At 38.6% G+C, this 19237-nt stretch overlaps 1 protein-coding gene across 1 annotated transcript; it reads left to right on the top strand.

The window, feature by feature from the left end:
* Window positions 1–32: 32 nt before the first annotated feature.
* LOC306863298 (suppressor of tumorigenicity 14 protein homolog) lies at window positions 33–18974 on the top strand (the record flags this gene model as incomplete). Its single annotated transcript, XM_079406549.1, has 19 exons — window positions 33–242; window positions 1523–1682; window positions 3286–3413; window positions 4622–4689; window positions 6254–6444; window positions 6524–6646; window positions 7005–7224; window positions 8607–8749; window positions 8847–8944; window positions 9111–9220; window positions 9394–9527; window positions 14819–14923; window positions 15008–15106; window positions 15566–15679; window positions 15912–16031; window positions 16156–16339; window positions 17553–17824; window positions 18598–18734; window positions 18807–18974. The coding sequence occupies 19 exons, from the start codon at window positions 33–35 to the stop codon at window positions 18972–18974; spliced, it is 2784 nt and encodes a 927-aa protein (XP_079262675.1).
* Between the last annotated feature and the right edge of the window lie 263 nt (window positions 18975–19237).

Raw genomic sequence — 19237 nt, 5'->3', positions numbered from 1 at the left:
AGCACCTGTTCACGGAGGGACACAGAGAGTGAATGCTCGCAGCGCCAGACCCGCTCAGGTCGGGTTTCTCCGGGATCGCACTACGTCCGCGGGCTGATTTCTCTGCCCGAGGTATTGTTCTGTATCGCTGCATCGGAGCCATAAGAGAGCGGGCCATGAGGACTTTTCCCAAAAACAGAAGCTGCGAAGTTTACAGCGTCTCTGGTTTGGGAGCCTGCGCCCCCGCCGGTGCACCTGCACAGGTAAGAGACCCTCCATCAGCACCGCGCGCACAGACACTAGAGCGGATTCAACACTGTCAAATGCTTCTGAGCACTTTTGGCGTCTTATTTCATTACAGTTGATTACAATGTGTTTATACTTATAAAATATTGTGTGAGGGAAACGTTGTTCAAACGTAGGCTACGTATGAATATCTGTTTTTAGTCTCAAACTTTGATATATTATTCCCGATTTGTAGCAGATTAATACAGGAATCGTATTAATTAATGTATTTTAATTTATAGCTACGGGAAAATGTTACTTAGTAGCCTATGATTAAAATGAAATGAAAATAATTTACACATTTTAAGGACACATTTTATCTTAAAGCAAACAGGAATAAATTTAGAAATACACAAATCATATCTAGCTAATTGTAAATTAGTCATTCACAGTTGGTGCAAATGCAGGTCTATATTGCAAATTGTTGTGGGTGCAATACAAGTTTATTAGTTATTTTTTTTTAACACAAGCTTGCATGGATGTTACATATCAAATTAAACAAAATAACATGCTGACTCGGATTATATATGAAATTACCTTGTAAGGTCTTTTTCACATGGTGGTTATGCATTTATGGTTCCATGAAGAACATTTGAACCATTTCTATTGACTCTTTCCTTTCTTCAAAAGGTTCTTCATAGTGGACGTTTCTTTAGATTTTTACAATGTTCTTTACAATAAGAAAAAAAGTACTGTTCCCTGAAAAGTTCTATGGGGAACCAAAAATGGTTCTTCAATGGAATCGCTGTGAAAACCCTTTTTGGAGTCTTTATTTTTAAGAGTTTCCAGTTTCTAATTGGTTAAACTGACATGTTACAACTCACCCCATGTTACAACACTCCCCACTCTCTCCTATACAAACTTACAAAAGGTATTTTAAGCTCATTTCAGCTGTGATAATGAATTTAAACCTTTTATTTGACCACCGGGTTGCCTGTGTCTAAACGTTGGTCTTGATAGTCTCATGAATGTGCTTGTCAAAGATGGAGTGCTGACACCGCTGAGAGGGGCCGTGGGAAAGCAGACCCTCAAATTACGCTTTGTGCGACTCCACAGTGGAATCCCACCAGGATATCCTAGTTCCGCGACCCCTTCCTCCTGATGAAAAGATGTTTAGAATGATGCAGCAGGAAGCCAATTAAATACAACACATAGGGTGTTGTAGGGTGACAGAAAGGTTGCGATAGTAATCATGACTAAAAGTAGTATGCTGTCTCAACAAGTGATGTTAAGGCAAAGTTTCTCGACTTGTGTTTAGGAGGACTTTGTGACGAAACCCACCCAGACGCCAAGTCCATCTAGCAGCGAGTCTGACATCAAGAGAGCAAATTGCAGGGCATGGAGTAAGTGGGCACTGAGAGCCTCCCCCCTCCTCCCTCTCTCGGCTGCCATTGCACTGACTCTCCATTTCCTTGCATGTAAGTTAAGACCCTGTGCTTTAGAGGAATGCTGAGATTATGATCTGGTATGTTCCAGTATAGCTAGTCAAGCCTCTCGTCCTTGGCCGTCCAAGGAGATTCTTCAAGGGAGCTTGAAAATGTTCTCATTTTGCAGACTACGCATATACACTGAGCTTCTAGATATGTTTTTAAATTCATATGATATATGTGATCCCCAAAATTACAGTGAAAACAGTAATATTGTTAAACATATTAATACAAATTAAATGAACTGTTTTCTACTGTAATATATTTTAAAATGTAATTTATTCCTGTGATGGCAATGCTGAATTTTTTGCAGCCATTCTCCAGTCTTTACTTTAGTGTCACATGATCCTTCAGAAATCATTCTAATATGCTGATTTTGGTGATTTCTTATTATCGTTATCAATACTGAAAACAGTTGAAAAAAAGAAAATTAGTCCATGTTTTACTCACCCTCAAGGCATCCTAGATGTATATGAATTTCTTCTTTCAGATGAATCCAATTGGAGTTATATTAAAAATTGTTATGGCTCTTTCAACCTTTATAATGGCATTGGCAGGTGTTTTTGTTCAACAGTCCAAAAATAGTCAAATAAAGCACATACATCCATATTAAAACGTGCATAAAGGCCTCCTGTAGTGAATTGGACTGTTGAACAAAAACGCCTACCTACTCCCATTCTAACACTTGGAAGAGCCAGGACAATTTTGAATATAGCGCCGATCAGATTCGTCTGAAAGAAGAAAGTCATATACACCTATGCCTTAAGGGTGAGTAAAACATGGACTAATTTTCCTTTTTGGGTGAGCTTACCCTTTAATATTTTTTCTTGAAACAGTGAATAATTTTTTTCAGGATTCTTTGATGAGCAGAAAGTTTTCAAAAATTTAATTGAAAAATAAATATTTTGTAACATTATGAATCTCTTTATTGTCACTTCTGATCAATTGAATGCACCCTTTCTGAATAAAATTATTAATATTAATTCTTACTGACCCAAATATTTGTAGTGTATGCATTATTTTTAGGGCCATCAAACGATTAATCGTGATTAATCGCATCCAAAATAAAAGTTTGTGTTTACATAATATATGTGTGTGTACTGTGTATGTATATGTAAATGCACACATATGCATGTTATGCATGTATACATTTAAGAAAATGTGGTATATATTTTCTATGTTATATTTATATGTATATTTATAATATATATATATATATATATATATATATGCATTAAATTAAAAAAATATATATATGCATGTATGTGTGTGTATTTTATATATACATAATGAATATACACACTGCACACACATATATTATATAAACACAAACGTTTATTTTGGAGGTGATTAATCGCGATTAATTGCTTGACAGTCTATTTTAGTATTTCACAACTGTTTTGTGAAATATTTTGCTTAAAGTATCTGTGTGTTTCTGTCTTTAAAATAAATGGCACTTGATTTGATATTTTGTTACGTAAGCCAACCGTACAGATCATTTTCAGCAACACTGAAACTTTTAAAAATAATTTTAAAGTGTTTTGTGTTATCGCTGAATGCGTCATCTCTTCATATAATGTTCCTGTTCCCGCAGCCTCTCCATCACTCTCAGTGTTCTACCTTGGAGGAAGCATCGAGTTCTCCAACCTCAGCTTCTCTCCAGACTTGGCAGACCCATCGTCTACACAGTTCCACCTCCAGTCTCAGGCGCTAAGCCATTACGTAAGCATAAACATACATAACAGTCTCTCTGTACCGCCCTCGGCAACAAAGCTGGTTTCTCCGTGATCTCTCCGGAATGTAGCGGCTCTCCAGAGAGCACTCAAGGAACGATGCTCGGCCCTGGCACTTTCAAACGCAAAGTCCGCCAGAGCTGCAGGTCCAGTGGTGCGCTCGTCCCTCATTGTCACCCTTTTAAATGTAAATCAGGCTCTGCTGAGTCTTCGGCCGCTCCATGGCCCTCTTAAATGTAAAGCCAGCGGTAACTGGAGCCCGGCTCCGTGTGAGGTGGCGCGGTGAGACTGGCTCCCAGAGGACTGCGGCTTTTCAGGGCCGAGGACAAGAACGGTGTTTGTGAGAGGGACAGGGCCCAGGCAGGCTGAGTGAGAGGAAGAGCAGTCCTTCAATAAAAACATTGTCTGTGGGCTTCCTCACACACAATCAGATGCTCTGTACCTCTTTGCAGAGAGGCTGCAGCCAGCGGAGAAAAAAAGGTAGATCAGAGGACAGAGTAGGACAGGAGAGAGAGAGAAAATAAGGATTTAGGGCACCGAAAGAGAGTGCAGGAAAGTGTGGGCCAAAAAAAGCCAGTATCATGGGAATGGATGGCATTTGTGTCTACATTAGGCATGAGATTAATAGAGGCCGATGAGGAAGCCAGTCAAGTGTGGCTTCTCGTCCGGCGTGATGCTCTAATCAACCTAAACCTAACCTGTGTCGTGGCTGTAATCCCGTTTAATAGCGAGCAAATGTGATTGTGAGAACTGACAGCCTGCAAGTGTGCACCCTTACTCATAAAACTAGTTCTAAACCCGCCGCCCGCCCCTTCCATCCAGCGCTTCGGGATGACATTGAGCCCCGGACAATGGTGCTGTTGTTGCCCAAAGCTCTTGTTGCTCAAAGCCAATCGCACAAGAACAGCTCTTTTGTGCCAAGGCTGCAGGTCTCGCCTGGGCCACTGATGTCTCACCTTCTTCAATGATGTCACGCCTTCCGTAGCTCTGATGTCATTGAGACGTCTCAAAATACTGTTTATATCAGGCGGAAACTTCATGACCTTGGTAGATGTTATCAGCGGTTTGTTTACAGCTTTTCAGAAATAGTTTGAGAATGGAAAAAGAATAGTGGCCGATGTTTGTCATGGTAATTTTTTTTTATGTTGTCTTTATCATCTCTTTACTTCCTTTCGGTTGATGTTCCATGGATCTAAGTTCTCAGAGTTGTATGATTCTTCACCATGGAGCTCGTATTACCAGCACTCAGGAATTATTGCATTTAGGTGAGTCTGTACATGAACACAAATATCACAGTTTTTTTTATAAACCACATCAAAATGAGCCTTTTTTTCCCCCATTGCGTTTATTTGCTAGAACACAAAATTGTTTCTGATTGGCTAAAAAGTGCCCACATCTCTATTTATTTATTTATTGCTGTTTTGTACTGACAGTTGTGATTTCTCGGGATTTCTGTTGCAGTGATTTCAGTTAGATAGTAAGGACATTTTATGTCCTCTTTAAAAAAAAAAAAAAGTAATTTACCGCACCTCTAATCAATGATAAAAAAAGAAATCATAGAAAAATATAAATATTAAAAAACTGTGACACCACTTTGAAAATTGACCACAATAGTTAAGTTTTATTTTAGTAGTATTTATGGTTACACTTTATTTACAGTGTCCTTGTTACAGTGTAATTATACATTTAAGTAGTGAGTAATATTGATTAACTACCTGTACTTACTGTATGGTTAGTTAGGTTTAGGGTTTGGCTTAGGGTTACTTGTGCTTACTTATAACAGTAAGGACATGTAATAAGGACACCTTAAAATAAAGTGTTACCCTATTTATATACTATTATAGTACACATTAATGTTTTAAATTAGTATTTAGTAGTTGCCAAAGAAGCATTTAAATTTTCAGACATTTTTCATCTAATGTGTATATTTTGTTTCATAACAGATTTATTTAAACTAACAGAAACTATTTTTTATCATTATAGTTGTAGTTTTAGTTACCAACAACACTGAAATTGTCTTGCAGTATGTTCAGCACTTAGTCTTATAGTCACAGCTATTGTTCACTAATGCAGATGTTATGTCTGCTGGAAGTGGTACAAGTAGCAAATCTAATGTGATTTACTTCTCTTAACTGCCAGTCATGAGGTCGTCTGCCAGTCATGAGGTCTGGCAGTCATGTGCGCTGGTTTCTCTGTAGTCTGTCAGTGCTGGCAGAGCATACCAACAGCCTTTATTCTCTGGTCTGGTGCCATTCAATGCTATATGAAATGTGCAGAATACTAAGTGTTTGTTTTTCTTGTAGCTTTGAATGAAGGTGTTGTTAGGATGACCTGATCCTGTTTAAAAGTGCACCTAATAAGCTTTTGTGAACAAAATTTGGGATCAGTAAAAATTTTTTTAAATAAATTAATATATTTATTAATGTTACAAAAGTTTTCTGTTTCAAATGTGACACTGAAGACTGGAGTAATGGCTGCTGAAAATTCAGCTTTGCATCACAAGAATAAAATAGGCTACATTTTAAAATATATTATATAAACAGTTATTATATTTGAGAATATTACTGTTTTACTGTATTTTTGCATCTATATGTAAATAAATGCCTCTTTGTGAGCATAAGAGACTTCTTTGAAAAACATTTTAAAACTTTACCAACCCCAAACTTTTGAACAGGAGTGCACAAACTTAGTAGTCATTTACACAGCATCATTATTTGTGGGTTTCTATGTCATGCATTTGGCACCCGTTAATATATGCATTTCCCCCACTTGATTTAAATTCAAAGCCTATAAACCCATCTTGTTAAAAGTCATGTGTCCTGATGACAGTGAAGGAGTGGAAGGTCTTTGTGTCTACTACTGGAGTAAATTCTCTGCTCCTCCTGCTATTGCTGAGGAACTCCGGAGAGTGAACCCATCCCGGTTGCAACGGCGTCTACCTGGAACCAACAAGGTCCTTTTTAGCAAGAACGAGGAACGCTACTACATGGAGAGGGACGAGGACACACTGCGTCTGCTGGGTTAAGAGTATTTCATCCCTCTGTTTTTGTCTTTTCCAAAGTAAGGAAAACATCTTAACGTCTGTTCCTGTGTCTGCAGGTTTGAATGCAGATAACGGTGGTGATGCCGAGGATGAAGACAATGAAGATTCTGATGACAAAGCGGAAAAAATAAAGAATCCAAACTCTTTACAGAGTGGCAAGTGGCAGTTGGGGCTGCAGGGTACAAGCATAATACACTGTAAAGCCTGTTGAGTTTACTCACATGATTTATGAACACTGACTCATTTGAGTTGCCAAATGTTGGTTAAACTAAGCTCTTCTTTATCCTCCATGATACATTGTACCATGAAGATAAACACAAGTAGGCCACGCATAGGTAAGGCAATTGAAATGCAACCATGTCCCATTAATCCTCTGAGTAAACTGGATGCAAGTCCTTCCACCAGGCAGGTTTTACAGTGTACTATCACTATCATACTATCATTCTGTCATGAAAACTCCTCTACAATCATTATTTTGGTTGTATTCTTGATTTATTCACTCATTTTGATCATGTCTTACTCTCATCTGCCTAACAGCCATGTCTTTTGACCTGTACGCTAAGTATGGAAACAATCGCACACTCAGTCTTGTCAGTCCGAAGAAGCCGTATTATCAGTGGAGGCTTCGGGTGCCGTCCGGTCACGTCGTCCGACTTGTCATTCTCACACTTCAAGGGGCGACACCAGGAAGCTGCTCTGCCAACAAGCTGTCTGCTTATGATTTCCTACTGCCGCTTCAGAACAAGATCATCGCCAGGTAAGTGGGACAGCACTTAGAGAAAACCAGTTTTTGTCCATCTGCATCTTTCAGCGTTTCTGTGTCATTGATTTAATTGCAATACTTGGAGGGTTAATTCACCCAAAAATGAAAAAATCTGTTATTTACTGTCCAAGCAACCCCATTTGTGATCTTGGATCACAAAGAAAGATATTTTGTAGAATCTTTAATGATGGAAACAGAAGCTGTCAAGTTCTAAACATGGCAAAAAAGCACCCTAAAAGTGGTCCTTTTATTTTATTTAATTTTAATTGTTTTCTAATTTAATATATTTTAAAATGTAATTTATTTATTTGAGGACAAAGCTGAATTTTTTTAGTGTCACATTACGCTTCAGAAATCACTTTAATATGTTTATGCGATGTGTAAGAAACATTTATTATGATTATCAAAGTTTAAAACAGTCGATCTGCTTAATACTTTTGTGGAAAACATGATACATTTTTTTCAGGATTCTTTGTTAAATAAAAAGTTGAAAAGAACAACATTTATTTGAAATAGAAATCTGTAGTGAATGTGACATACATAATTCACCTTTGTTATTAAGCGTAGTTCTACATACTGTTGATTATAAACGCAGCACTTTGTTCTTAGTGTGTTATTCATTACTACAGGGATCGCGGTCCCTTTAAATGGCGTGGTGACGTGGGACGCGGTTGAGCGCCATGTTTCTCTCTGTTTTACCTAAAAAATAAATGACACACGCATTCGTGTGCTCAAAGTGAGAAGTTGTCACTTGCGAATTATTGCAATTTCCACAAATCTTTTGTAACCATATAAAATTCTTTATTATTACTTCTAATGCATTCTTGCTAAATAAAAGTATTAATTTCTTTTAAAAAATCCTACTGACCTCAAACTTTTGAACGGTATTGTATATTTCAAGTGTTCTGAATTCATATGTTTGTTTGTTGTAAGGAATGGACAGAATTTTGCTGAATACTTCTGGCGTAGCTCTCAAATATCATTTAAATTCAAATATGTTGCATCATGACGTTGCTCACCAGGTTTGATGTCAGACATGTGAGCATGATATGGCATGATTTAAATCAAATACCATCCTCTCTCCTAAAGGATGTGATCCTCTATACCAGGCATCCTCAAATCTGGCCCACTCCTGCAGAGTTTAGCTCTAACCCTAATCAAACACACATGAGCGTGCTAATCAGAGTCTTCAAGATCATTAGAAAATCACAGGTAGGTGAGTTTGATCAGGGTTGGAGCTAAACTCTGCAGCAGATTGGCCCTCCAGGGTAAGATTTGAGGACCCCTGGTCTATACTCAATGGCGTTTTTCTTTTTGTACTGTCATTGTCAGAGTAAAGTTGGCTGAACATCAAACCACATCTCTCTTCTTCCCAGATGGTGTGGTCTGCCAATATCAGGAACATCCCCTGTAATGAAACTGACTTCTTCTGGAAACGTCATGCTTGTCACATTTTCTTTCAGTCGTCAGAGGCAAGGAGCCATCTTCAAAGCTTATTTCCAAGCTATACACAAAACCGGTGTGTGAATTAGCGGTTAGCATGAGATCTTATAATTTTAGTCATTAGTCTGTTCAGGAATCAGAAATGCTTTGGTTCTGTGTCACTGTTTCTGTAGAATGTGGTGGTTTCCTCACTGCGTGGAACGGCACGGTGACGTCTCCTTACTACCCCGCCTACTACCCTCCAAATGTGGACTGTAACTGGAAAATCCGGGTGAGCTAAGGCTAAAGGCTTTCCCAGGTATCCCATGAGCCTCTTCCCCAGTGCCCTGTGATCCCCATTCAGAGGCCTGGGATGCTCCCTCTTTGAGACGAGGAGCGCAGGGTGGCTGCTGCTTTGTGTAAGAGTGCGTCCGTTGAGAGTCTGGTTTCTCTTTTAGGCTCCGTTGCCGGGATACCTTCTCTCCGTGTCCATTGTGATGCTAGACATTCAGGATTCACTGGCCTCAAGCACCTGCGAAAAAGATTGGCTGGAAATAGGCGGCGTAAAGTAAGTGTCATGTTATTCATGACTAGAAAACAGCTGACTTAAACTCCCCTATACGAGCTGTGGCTCTACATGCACTAGGTTTATAATGCGTCCTTTGAGTATCATGTCAGATGTTTTTGCTGAACTGCTGGCATATTTGTGTGCATGTGTAAATTTTTCCTACGCTTCCACAGACTCTGTAACCCAATTGGAGACAGCAGCAGAAAGAGGATCTACTCTTCACCCGTCCTGCTGCACTTTCACTCAGATGAGTCTTTGACCCATAAAGGTTTTTATCTGATCTACAGGGCCTTCTCCCCTGAAAGCGGTGAGTCCTTTATGTGGTTTCTAGAAAAAGCATATTAAAGTTTTTTTTCTTTATTTTGTAAAGTAAATTTGGGTTTTAATTTTTGTTTTGTGTCTTGAATGCGGGATATTTGTCACTGTTACTACTACTATGTGATCGGGGTCAAAGGCAAATCATTTAGTTGTGAAAACTATTAGAGTTGTTAGACAAACTATTATTTAATATAAAATTAGACCGTCTCAAAAGGATTTTAGTTTTAAGTACATGAAATGTGTGTACCACCTTTAAAAATTGTGGTTTTTGGCCAGAGGTCTAAATACAACTTTAAAAAGAATAAAATTATTCAACAATGTCATAATTTTTACCATCTATTAAGTTTATAAACTAGAGTGAAGTATTTTTAATTATTATCTATTTTAATTACAAAATGATAATAATTATGTCCCACATTTTGTGTGCAACCCTGTTAGAGCATGTTTTTCCCCGTCACAAGAATAAATAAGTAAATAAATTAATGCATTATAAAATTCTTATATTTCCTTAAAATTGTGACACATAAGAAGTAACATAATTTGGACTGTTTCTACCATTTAGTAGGAAAACAAATAAATAATCTCATTTCATTTGGTCAGTTTTTACACACATTTTAGTGCACTGCATTATAGCTTTACCCTGTTACCCAAGTTACTGGGGTATGAATGACACAAATGATTTCTGAAGGTTAAATGACTCTTAAACTAACCATTTGTTGAAAAAAGAAAATTAATTACATTTTGTACGGATATTGAGGCCCAATTTTGTTCACTATTCCTTACACACTTATTTATTTTCCAAAAATAAAATTCTTAACCTATCATGGCATTATTTTATAAAGAATTATGAGCTAATGGAGTCACGTGACGTGCTCATGAACCTTGAGTAGAGCTCCGTACGTTTGGCCTCTTTTTGCTGATTTTTTTTAGTTTTGTTTTAAGTTTTATTCATTGGTTGTGCTTTATCTGATGGCATGCAGTCATAAACAGCAGGAGTTGTTTCCGTCGGCTTCTCCGATTAAGAAGAAATCCAAGTCACCGAACTCAACGATATGATGGACAAGATGGCGAACACTGTTACACACTTTGAGGACATTCTAAGAACCGAGTTGACGGCGATGCGGAACGAGTTCGCTTCTCACATGTCAGTTGTTCAGTCGCTATGCTCTAAACTAGATCTTCTTACAGGGGAGATGAGAGAACAAAAGAAAGTCATCGCAGATCACGATAGACGTGTTGCCGTGCTCGAGCAACAGGTTGTGGACTTGCAGGATCACAATAGGTGCAGCAATCTGCATCTGGTTGGATTGCCTGAAGTTTCCGAAAAGGACGACCCTATGGGCTTTTGAAAAGATCACTACCGACGTGGCTCCCGTCTCTGGCGGGCAAAGAGATTGAAGTGGAGCGAGCGCATCACGTGTACACAAGGCTCTCCTCAGATCGTGCTAAACCACAGGTTTTCATCCGGTACACGGACAGGGAGCTCATTCTGCGGGCCGCCAGACTTCATGCCCCGGTGAAAACATCCGACGGAGCAGCGCTGTCTTTCTTTCCAGATTTTTTTCTCCAATCACTGCAAAAAGAAGTGCATTTTCGCCAATTAGGAAGGAGATGAGAGACGCTGGCATCCAGAATTTTCTCCTTTATCCTGCAACGCTGAAGGTCATTCTCAATCAAGGTGAACCTAAAATGCTATACTTCCCAGAAGAAGCAAGAGTTTTTCTCAGATCCCATTCATCCACCAACTCTCAGTGAACTCCAGCTGGACATTTGCTGTCTAATCGGAGAAGAGATGCTCTAAATGGTTAGGTGACTGTATCTTTCACTGTTCACTTTAATGTTCACTTCTTTATTCATAGTTCATTGCGCATACAGTATCGCTTACTGATTGATATTTTATTTGTTTTAGTTGTATTCTATATATTTTTTTTTATAGAAATAGTCAATATGGGACTATGGGCCAAATGTTGGTGCTTCAGTTATGTGCAGGTTTTTGTTGACGCCACGGACCATATTAAGGGGTGCTGGCAGATCAAGGTTTGTTCTTGGTTTGAGCTGCCATAGTTCATGGGAATGTGTGTTTTTTTTTTTTTTTAATGGTAACGGGGAGGGTGGGGGGTGGTTTAATGGTAGACTCAACTGCTTTTATTCTCAAACTTGTATTTTGTCTTATTATGCAGTAATTCTGTTCGATACCTATGACTGAACTTAATATTCTGAGTTGTAATAGGCCTAAATGGCTCTCACAAACATACAGGTTTTCTGGATTTTTTGCGAAGAAGAAAGATTGATATAGTGTTAATTCAAGAATCCCATTTGAAAGAGGGGGATATACACAGGTGTAATAATAAGTTTTAGGAAATGTTATCTCACTCATCTTCGGATACTAAAACCAAGGGTGTCCTAATATTGGTCAGGAGGACTTTAAATATTACTATTTTAGATAAAGTTGTGATACAGATGGTAGAATAACGCATAAAAACAATAGTGGAGAATAAGAATATTGTATTTCTTTTTGTCAACCTATCTCCTGAATTTTTCAGATTTTGAAATTGTATTGGGTGCAGATATGAATTCTGTAATGTCGCATATCCTAGATAGATCTAGACCAAAGGAATCACACTCTCAAGCTTTGTGTTCTGACAAAATTTCAGCAATGTGTAACCTCATCCTCGTTGGTGGATAGTTGGCATTTATTCAAATTTATTAAACCCTTCTGCTAAGTCTTTCACTTTCGTTCTGCTACTCATAAATCCTATTCGCGAATTGACTATACTTTCATTTCTACTTCTTTATCTTCAGCTGTTCGTGATGCCGACTTCCTGTTCTAGTTACCGGCCACTTTCTTTGATAGGGACTGATGTTAAATTATATGCTAAAGTAGGCTACTATCTTGTCATCTAGAGAAATTTATGAATAGGTTAGTTCATCATGACCAAACAGGATTCATTAAATCTCGCTCCGCTTCGGATAACTTATGCAGGTTATATCATATTATTAATTCAAATAATAGTTTGTCCTCCCTTTGCACAGTATTATCTTTAGATGCGATGAAAGCTTTCGATCAGCTAGAATGGAACTATTTATGGGCGGTTCTACAGCATCTGGGTCTGAGATCGAGTTTCATAAATATGATAAAATATGCCAATCCAGCAGCCACTGTTCTCACAGGTGCTGTTCGCTCTAACCCATTCATTATACATCGAGGTACATGTCAGGGTTGCCCGCTGTCTCCTCTGTTATTTGCCCTATCCTTGGAACCCTTAGCTCAAGTGGTCCGACAATCTGAAACTATTTCTCCCATAAATATATGGAATACTCCTCATCATATTTCGTTGTTTGCTGATGATATCTTATTGTTTTTGGAGAAGCCGTCACATTCTATTCCTCATGTGCTGAATTTATTTGACCATTTTGGATCTCTCTCTGGGTTTATAATGAATTGGAGTAAGTCAAGTTTACTTCCCCTCAATTCTAAAATTGATTCCATGTCCCTTTCTATATCTATTCCATTGGTTCAAAACTTTTAAGTACTTGGGGATAGATGTTTCTCCTTCCCTGCAGGAAATCGTCTCAGAAAACTATAATGGTATTCTAGCCAAGGTATCCTCAGATTTGGAAAATTGGTCTCGTCTTCCTACTTTTTTTCAGGTTCGTATATCGGTGATTAAAATGAATGTTCTCCCACGTATCAATTTCTTTTCTTCCATGATTCCTCTCGCTCCACCGGTTGGCTACCGGAATAAACTAGATGCATGTGTTTCACGGTATATATGGGATGGGAAACATCCTCGTATTAAACTGACTAATTTACAGCGATGTAGATTACATGGAGGTCTTTCTTTCCCTAATTTTAGACTGTATGCTCAAGCCTTTTCCCTCCGCCCTTTATCAGTTTGATTTGATCCTGACGCTTCTGTGTGTTGGAGAGCAATTGAGGAATCTATCGTTTATCCGTATAAATTGAAGCATCTTGTTTTTTCGGGAGTTCCGTTTAGGCAGTGTAAATCTCGGTTTGGTCCCATTGTAACCCATCTCCTCTCCACATGGAGGGATGTTGAACGACGTGCACAACTTGTTACAAAATGGCATAGGCATTCGCCTATTTTCCACAATAACCTTTTGTCAGGCAGTACTCCATTAGTACTCTCATAATAAAGTAAACACTCTGGGAGATATCGATGATGATAGTGGTTTAAAATCCTTCCAGAATCTTAAAACTCAATATAATCTGCCTGGCACCTCCTTTTTTATGTATTTGCGCATTAAATCGGCCCTACGGGCATATGGGGTGCCTTGGAACTCTCAACTGCCTGTTCACCCTTTGCACAAACTAATCCTTCCTTCTGAGGACTCTCCCTCCTCTGCTTCAGTCATCTATCTCTTTCTTCTTGAGCATTCGTACAAACCTTTATCTATTACTACTGTTTGGGCTAAGGATCTTAATGAGGATGTGCATGTTTTATTTTCCGATCAGGTATGGGGTATGTTTAAATTGTCTTCTAAAAACCCTAATCACCAAATGATTCGTTGGAAATTGCTGCATAGGGTTTACTTGACTCCAATGAAACATTTTTATTTGAATCTGTCATCTTCTCCTAAGTGTAATCTCTGTTCCCAAGGAGTTTTAGGAACGTTTTTAGCATTTGTTTTTTTTTTTTTTGGGCATGCCCCTCCCTCTCACCTTTTTGGACTCAGCTCTCACAGGACATATCATATTTGTTGGGTACTGAGATATGTTTGAGTCTGCGCCATTTTTTTCATGAATGACTTTTGGGACTTCACCTTGTCCGTCCAACAAAGATCTTTACTCTTAGCTGCTCTCACAGCAGCAAAAAAAATGCTGGTCAATCGTTGGAATCCTCCTCACACAATGGTCAGACGAACCTGGACTGTGTATTTGTTGGACATTATCTCAATGGAACTCTCTAATTCTCGTATACATGGATCTAACGTGAAAACTGTAAATTTATGGCATTCAGCTTTTAATGTTGTCTTTTCTAAAATCTTTGTAAAAATTATTTTATTGTTATTTGTTTATCTATTAATATTAATTAATATGTGTTTATTATTATTTATGTTATTTTATTTTTTAAGTCTACCAAGGGGTGGAATGTGTTGGGGTGGGTTTTAAATTTGTACAGCTGATATTTGTTTTGTACTACTGTTCCACAAAATAAAACTCAATAAACAGTTGTTAACAAAAAAAAAGAATTATGAGCTAATTGAATCAAAACACAAATATACCCTTCATTAATCATGCTTTTTCTCCCATATTAGCATGTCCCAGGCAGTTCCGCTGTGGAGATGGCAAGTGTATTCCTCTGAGAAAAGTGTGTGATGGAGAAAAAGACTGTTCTGATGGACGAGATGAGGCCAAATGCAGTAAGTGCATGAGTTAGATTTTTCATACATTCTTTTCAGCCAAGCATAGTTGTTTTATTTAACCCTGCTCTACTTTGCCATTAGACACGTGTAAACCAGGAGAAGTTTATTGTATGGGTCAGTGCAGACCACACAGCCAGTGTAACACCGCATGTGGTGACAGCAGTGAAGAGAATAACTGTGGTAAGATTGTCTTTTTAGTAATCCTTAAGAAGATTTAATACTTCAGCATGCACAATTTCTCTCTTCCTGCATTCACTGATACTTAGAGATGTCTATTTTCATTGCTACAGATGTGTGGAGAGAGTTTGTGGTAAGACCTGCCTATGTTTCAGTGTGTTTCTGTGTGTACATGTATCTGTGCGGTCACATTAGTGAACATTTACGTGAAAAAACAAGTATAAAACACCCACACATAAGTCACTTTCAAATTAAGCAGCTTTCTTTTACTCAGTGAGGCAAAGTTGCTTGACTAACTTGAACATGAGTGAAATCTGCATTGGGAACATTTAACTCAAAACTCCCATTTGCGGATTCCTTTTGAAATGCCTATTTGACCTGAAAAATTTCACCAAGCAACAGTAATTGTGACCGCAATTGTCAAACTCATTTCATTTTGTGTTCAATTTACCCACTTTTTAGGAGGTAAATGCTACCATATGTGCCCAAACAAAATCTGCCTCCCCAAAGCCTCAGTGTGTGATGGGATTGTGGACTGCAAAGACCGCAGTGATGAACTCAACTGCACAAGAGCATGTGAGTAAATCCCACTTTACCACCAATTCTGCTCTATTTCGTCATCTTCTTACTTACTGGCCCAAAAATGCATTTGAACAGTCAAGCCACATGGATTTCAGTATGAACACATTCAAAATAAACCTAAATGACACAATCAGAAAGAAAACTGTGAAACTTTTTTATGATCATATGTCCTCAAGTTCTTTAATTGTATCAGTGATGCTGAATATTCTCTCTCTGATCAATGCAGTTTCTAAAGGATGCTCTCTTTCCTCCTTCAAATGTGCCAGTGGAAAATGCTTGAGTAAGATCAATCCGGAGTGTGACGGCATTAAAGACTGCAAAGATGGTTCAGATGAGTTGCGCTGTAGTGAGCATCCTCATAGAATTATATATTCACATCAAATTTATTATTATTGGCAGTTACATTTTTCTTGCAAGCAAGATTCTTTGCTTGCATAACAAATCCTACAAATGTCATGCTGTGCATGTAGGTTGTGGCACGAGGCCCAGGAAGAGGGCAAAGATTGTGGGTGGCACGGATGCCCAGGCAGGCTCATGGCCGTGGCAGGTCAGCCTTCAGATGGAGCGCTATGGTCATGTGTGCGGGGCATCTCTGGTGGCCAGCCGCTGGCTCGTCTCTGCAGCTCACTGCTTTCAGGACTCAGATGCAATCAAGTGAGGTTTTATTCAGGCACATGCAATACTGTTCAAAAGTTTGGGGTCAGTATTCATTTTGGAAGATTTTACTTTTATTCAGCAGTGATACATTGAATGTATCAAACGTGATAGTAAAGACATTTATAATGCTACAAAAGATATATGCTGTTCTTTTGAACTTTTCATTCATCAAAGAATCCTGAAAAAATGCATTAGTTTCCACCAAAATGTTAAGCAGCACAACTGTTTGGTACATTGGTAACATTGGTATTAACAAAAAATGTTCTATGAATGTTCTAAGCAGCAAATCAGCATATTAGAATGATTTCTGAAGGATCATGTGACACTGAAGATGAGTAATGACTGCTGAAAATTCATCTTTGCATTACAGGAATACATTACATTTTAAAATTTACTACTTACTATAACTAACTATTTTATGTTATTGTATTGTATTCCATTCCTGAATGTTGCAGGCTATTTAAAGGGATAGTTCAACCAAAAATGAAAATTATGTCATTAATTACTCACCCTCATGTCATTCTAAACCTGTAAGACCTCCATTCATCTCACACAACAACGCAAATTAAGATATTTTTGATGCATTCCGAGAGCTCTCTGACCCTCCCTTAGACAGCAATGTACGATCAACATCCAGAAACGTAGCAAGGAGATCGGTAAAATAATCAATGTGACATCAGAGGTTCAACCGTAATTTTATGAAGCTACGAGATTACTTTTTGTATGCAAAGAAAATAGAAATAATGACTTTATCCACGTGGTGCAGCTGACACAGAACAGCATACGCTGTTTACGTTCAGTGGATACTCTCCAAAATGGCGCTAGGGTGATGTGGAGGAGACTAATTGTTTAATAAAGTCGTTATTTCTGTTTTCTTTGCGTACAAAAAGCATTCTTGTAGCTTCGTAAAATTACGGTTGAACCCCTGATGTCACATGTATTATTTTACCGATCTCCTTGCTGAGTTTCTGGACCTTGAGCATTGTAGGATCCTTTCTGTCTATGGGAGGGTTAGAGAGCTCTCAGAATACATCAAAAATATCTTAATTTGTGTTCCAAAAATGAACAAAGGTCTTATGGGTTTGGAACGACATGAGGGTGAGTAATTAATGATAGAATTTTCATTTTTGGGTGAACTATCCCTTTAAGTCATTAGGACTCCAAAATATGTGACACTCCAGGTATAAGGTGTTTGTTTATGTTGTGGCAGGTATTCTGATGCGCGATCATGGAGGGCCTACATGGGCATGCGAGTAATGAACTCGGTCAGCAACGCAGCAGCCACCAGACAAATCCGTCGCATCGTCTTGCATTCGCAATACGACCAATTCACCTCCGACTATGACATCGCCCTTCTAGAACTAAGTGCCCCTGTCTTTTTCAATGAGTTGGTACAGCCCGTCTGCGTTCCTGCCTCCTCTCATGCCTTCACCTCCGGAACCAGCTGCTTTGTTACTGGATGGGGGGTTCTGTCAGAAGAAGGTATGGCACATTGTAGAAACTCATTCAGAACAAACAATTACTTCTTGTTGAGCTGAAGCAAGACAACGTTAGCAACACTGTCTTGAAACAAATGAATCAAAGGTGAGAAAAACGCATTCTAAAGAAACCATCTTTAACCACACCCACTGAAAAATGCCCAGGATCCCCATCGAAACGGCAAAGTCACACATTAAATATGCTTCACATTTCCATGGTTCACAGAAGCAGAAGTCATCATAGTTGGGTAAACTTCAACAATGATTAATAGAAACTACAAGAAATATATTTTTAAGATATTTTTGTTCTCATTTGCCCCAATAGCAAAAGAAGAATATGTGATAGCATTTCTATAACCATGCAAAAGAGGAACAAACATATCGAGACAGAAATATGTCAAATTTGCCATCACTCCTTCAGCCGTTCTATTGGAAACAGTAACGCAGCTAGTGGTTTTCTGAAATTGAATGCCATGGTCACATAACACAAAGATAGTGTTATAGATGTACTTTAAATAAAAGAAAAAGAAAATAAAATCATTCATTTTTTGTAAATGTAAAATTTAAATTTGTAATTTTTTGCTAGATTTTTTTATACGAATTTTATTGGTTCTTATATTTGCTATGGAGATCTTATTTAGAAATGATTTGAAGTATTTTTATGTCAGTAAACTTTTTTTTTTTAGAAATAAGTCAGATTAAGCAAGTAAAATCTTTTGCAAACACCATTTCATGTCAATACATACATTGTTTCCTTCTAAAAACTTTTGATTTCAGGTGAATTGGCCACATTGCTGCAAGAGGCCACCGTTAACATCATCAGTCACAACACTTGTAATAAAATGTATGATGATGCGGTCACTACCAGAATGCTTTGCGCCGGAAACATTCAGGGAGGAGTGGATGCCTGTCAGGTTAGTGTGTGCTTTTGTGTTCACTGCTTGTCAGTGGTCACCGTTCATATATTCACATCTGTGTTCGCACAGGGAGACTCTGGGGGACCTTTAGTATGTCTGGAACGTGGCCGGAGGTGGTTTCTAGCAGGCATCGTGAGCTGGGGCGAGGGCTGTGCCCGACAGAACCGGCCTGGAGTTTACACACGTGTCATAAAGTTCACAGACTGGATTCACCAGCAGACGAAAGGCCAGGTGTGACTTACACACGCACACATATATTTACACCAGAGAACGGGTGATTGGCCCACACTCAGTTGCATGTGATCGAGGTGCACCGGCCCAGCTCTCATGGTGCCCAGACACACAGCAAACACCAACACCTCTGCATCGGAAGCAATTTCCCACCAATTCCTGTTGCTCAGCGTTTGAAACCTCTACCCACGCTCTGCCAGCAGCTTCACTCCCCTCTTTATGCCCCAAACTCATAAGAACCACCTACAACCCAACTATACTCTATAAAG

The sequence above is a fragment of the Barbus barbus genome (assembly GCF_936440315.1).
Source record: "Barbus barbus genome assembly, chromosome: 44".
NCBI lineage: Eukaryota > Metazoa > Chordata > Actinopteri > Cypriniformes > Cyprinidae > Barbus > Barbus barbus.
This window is presented reverse-complemented; position numbering and strand designations above follow the sequence as displayed.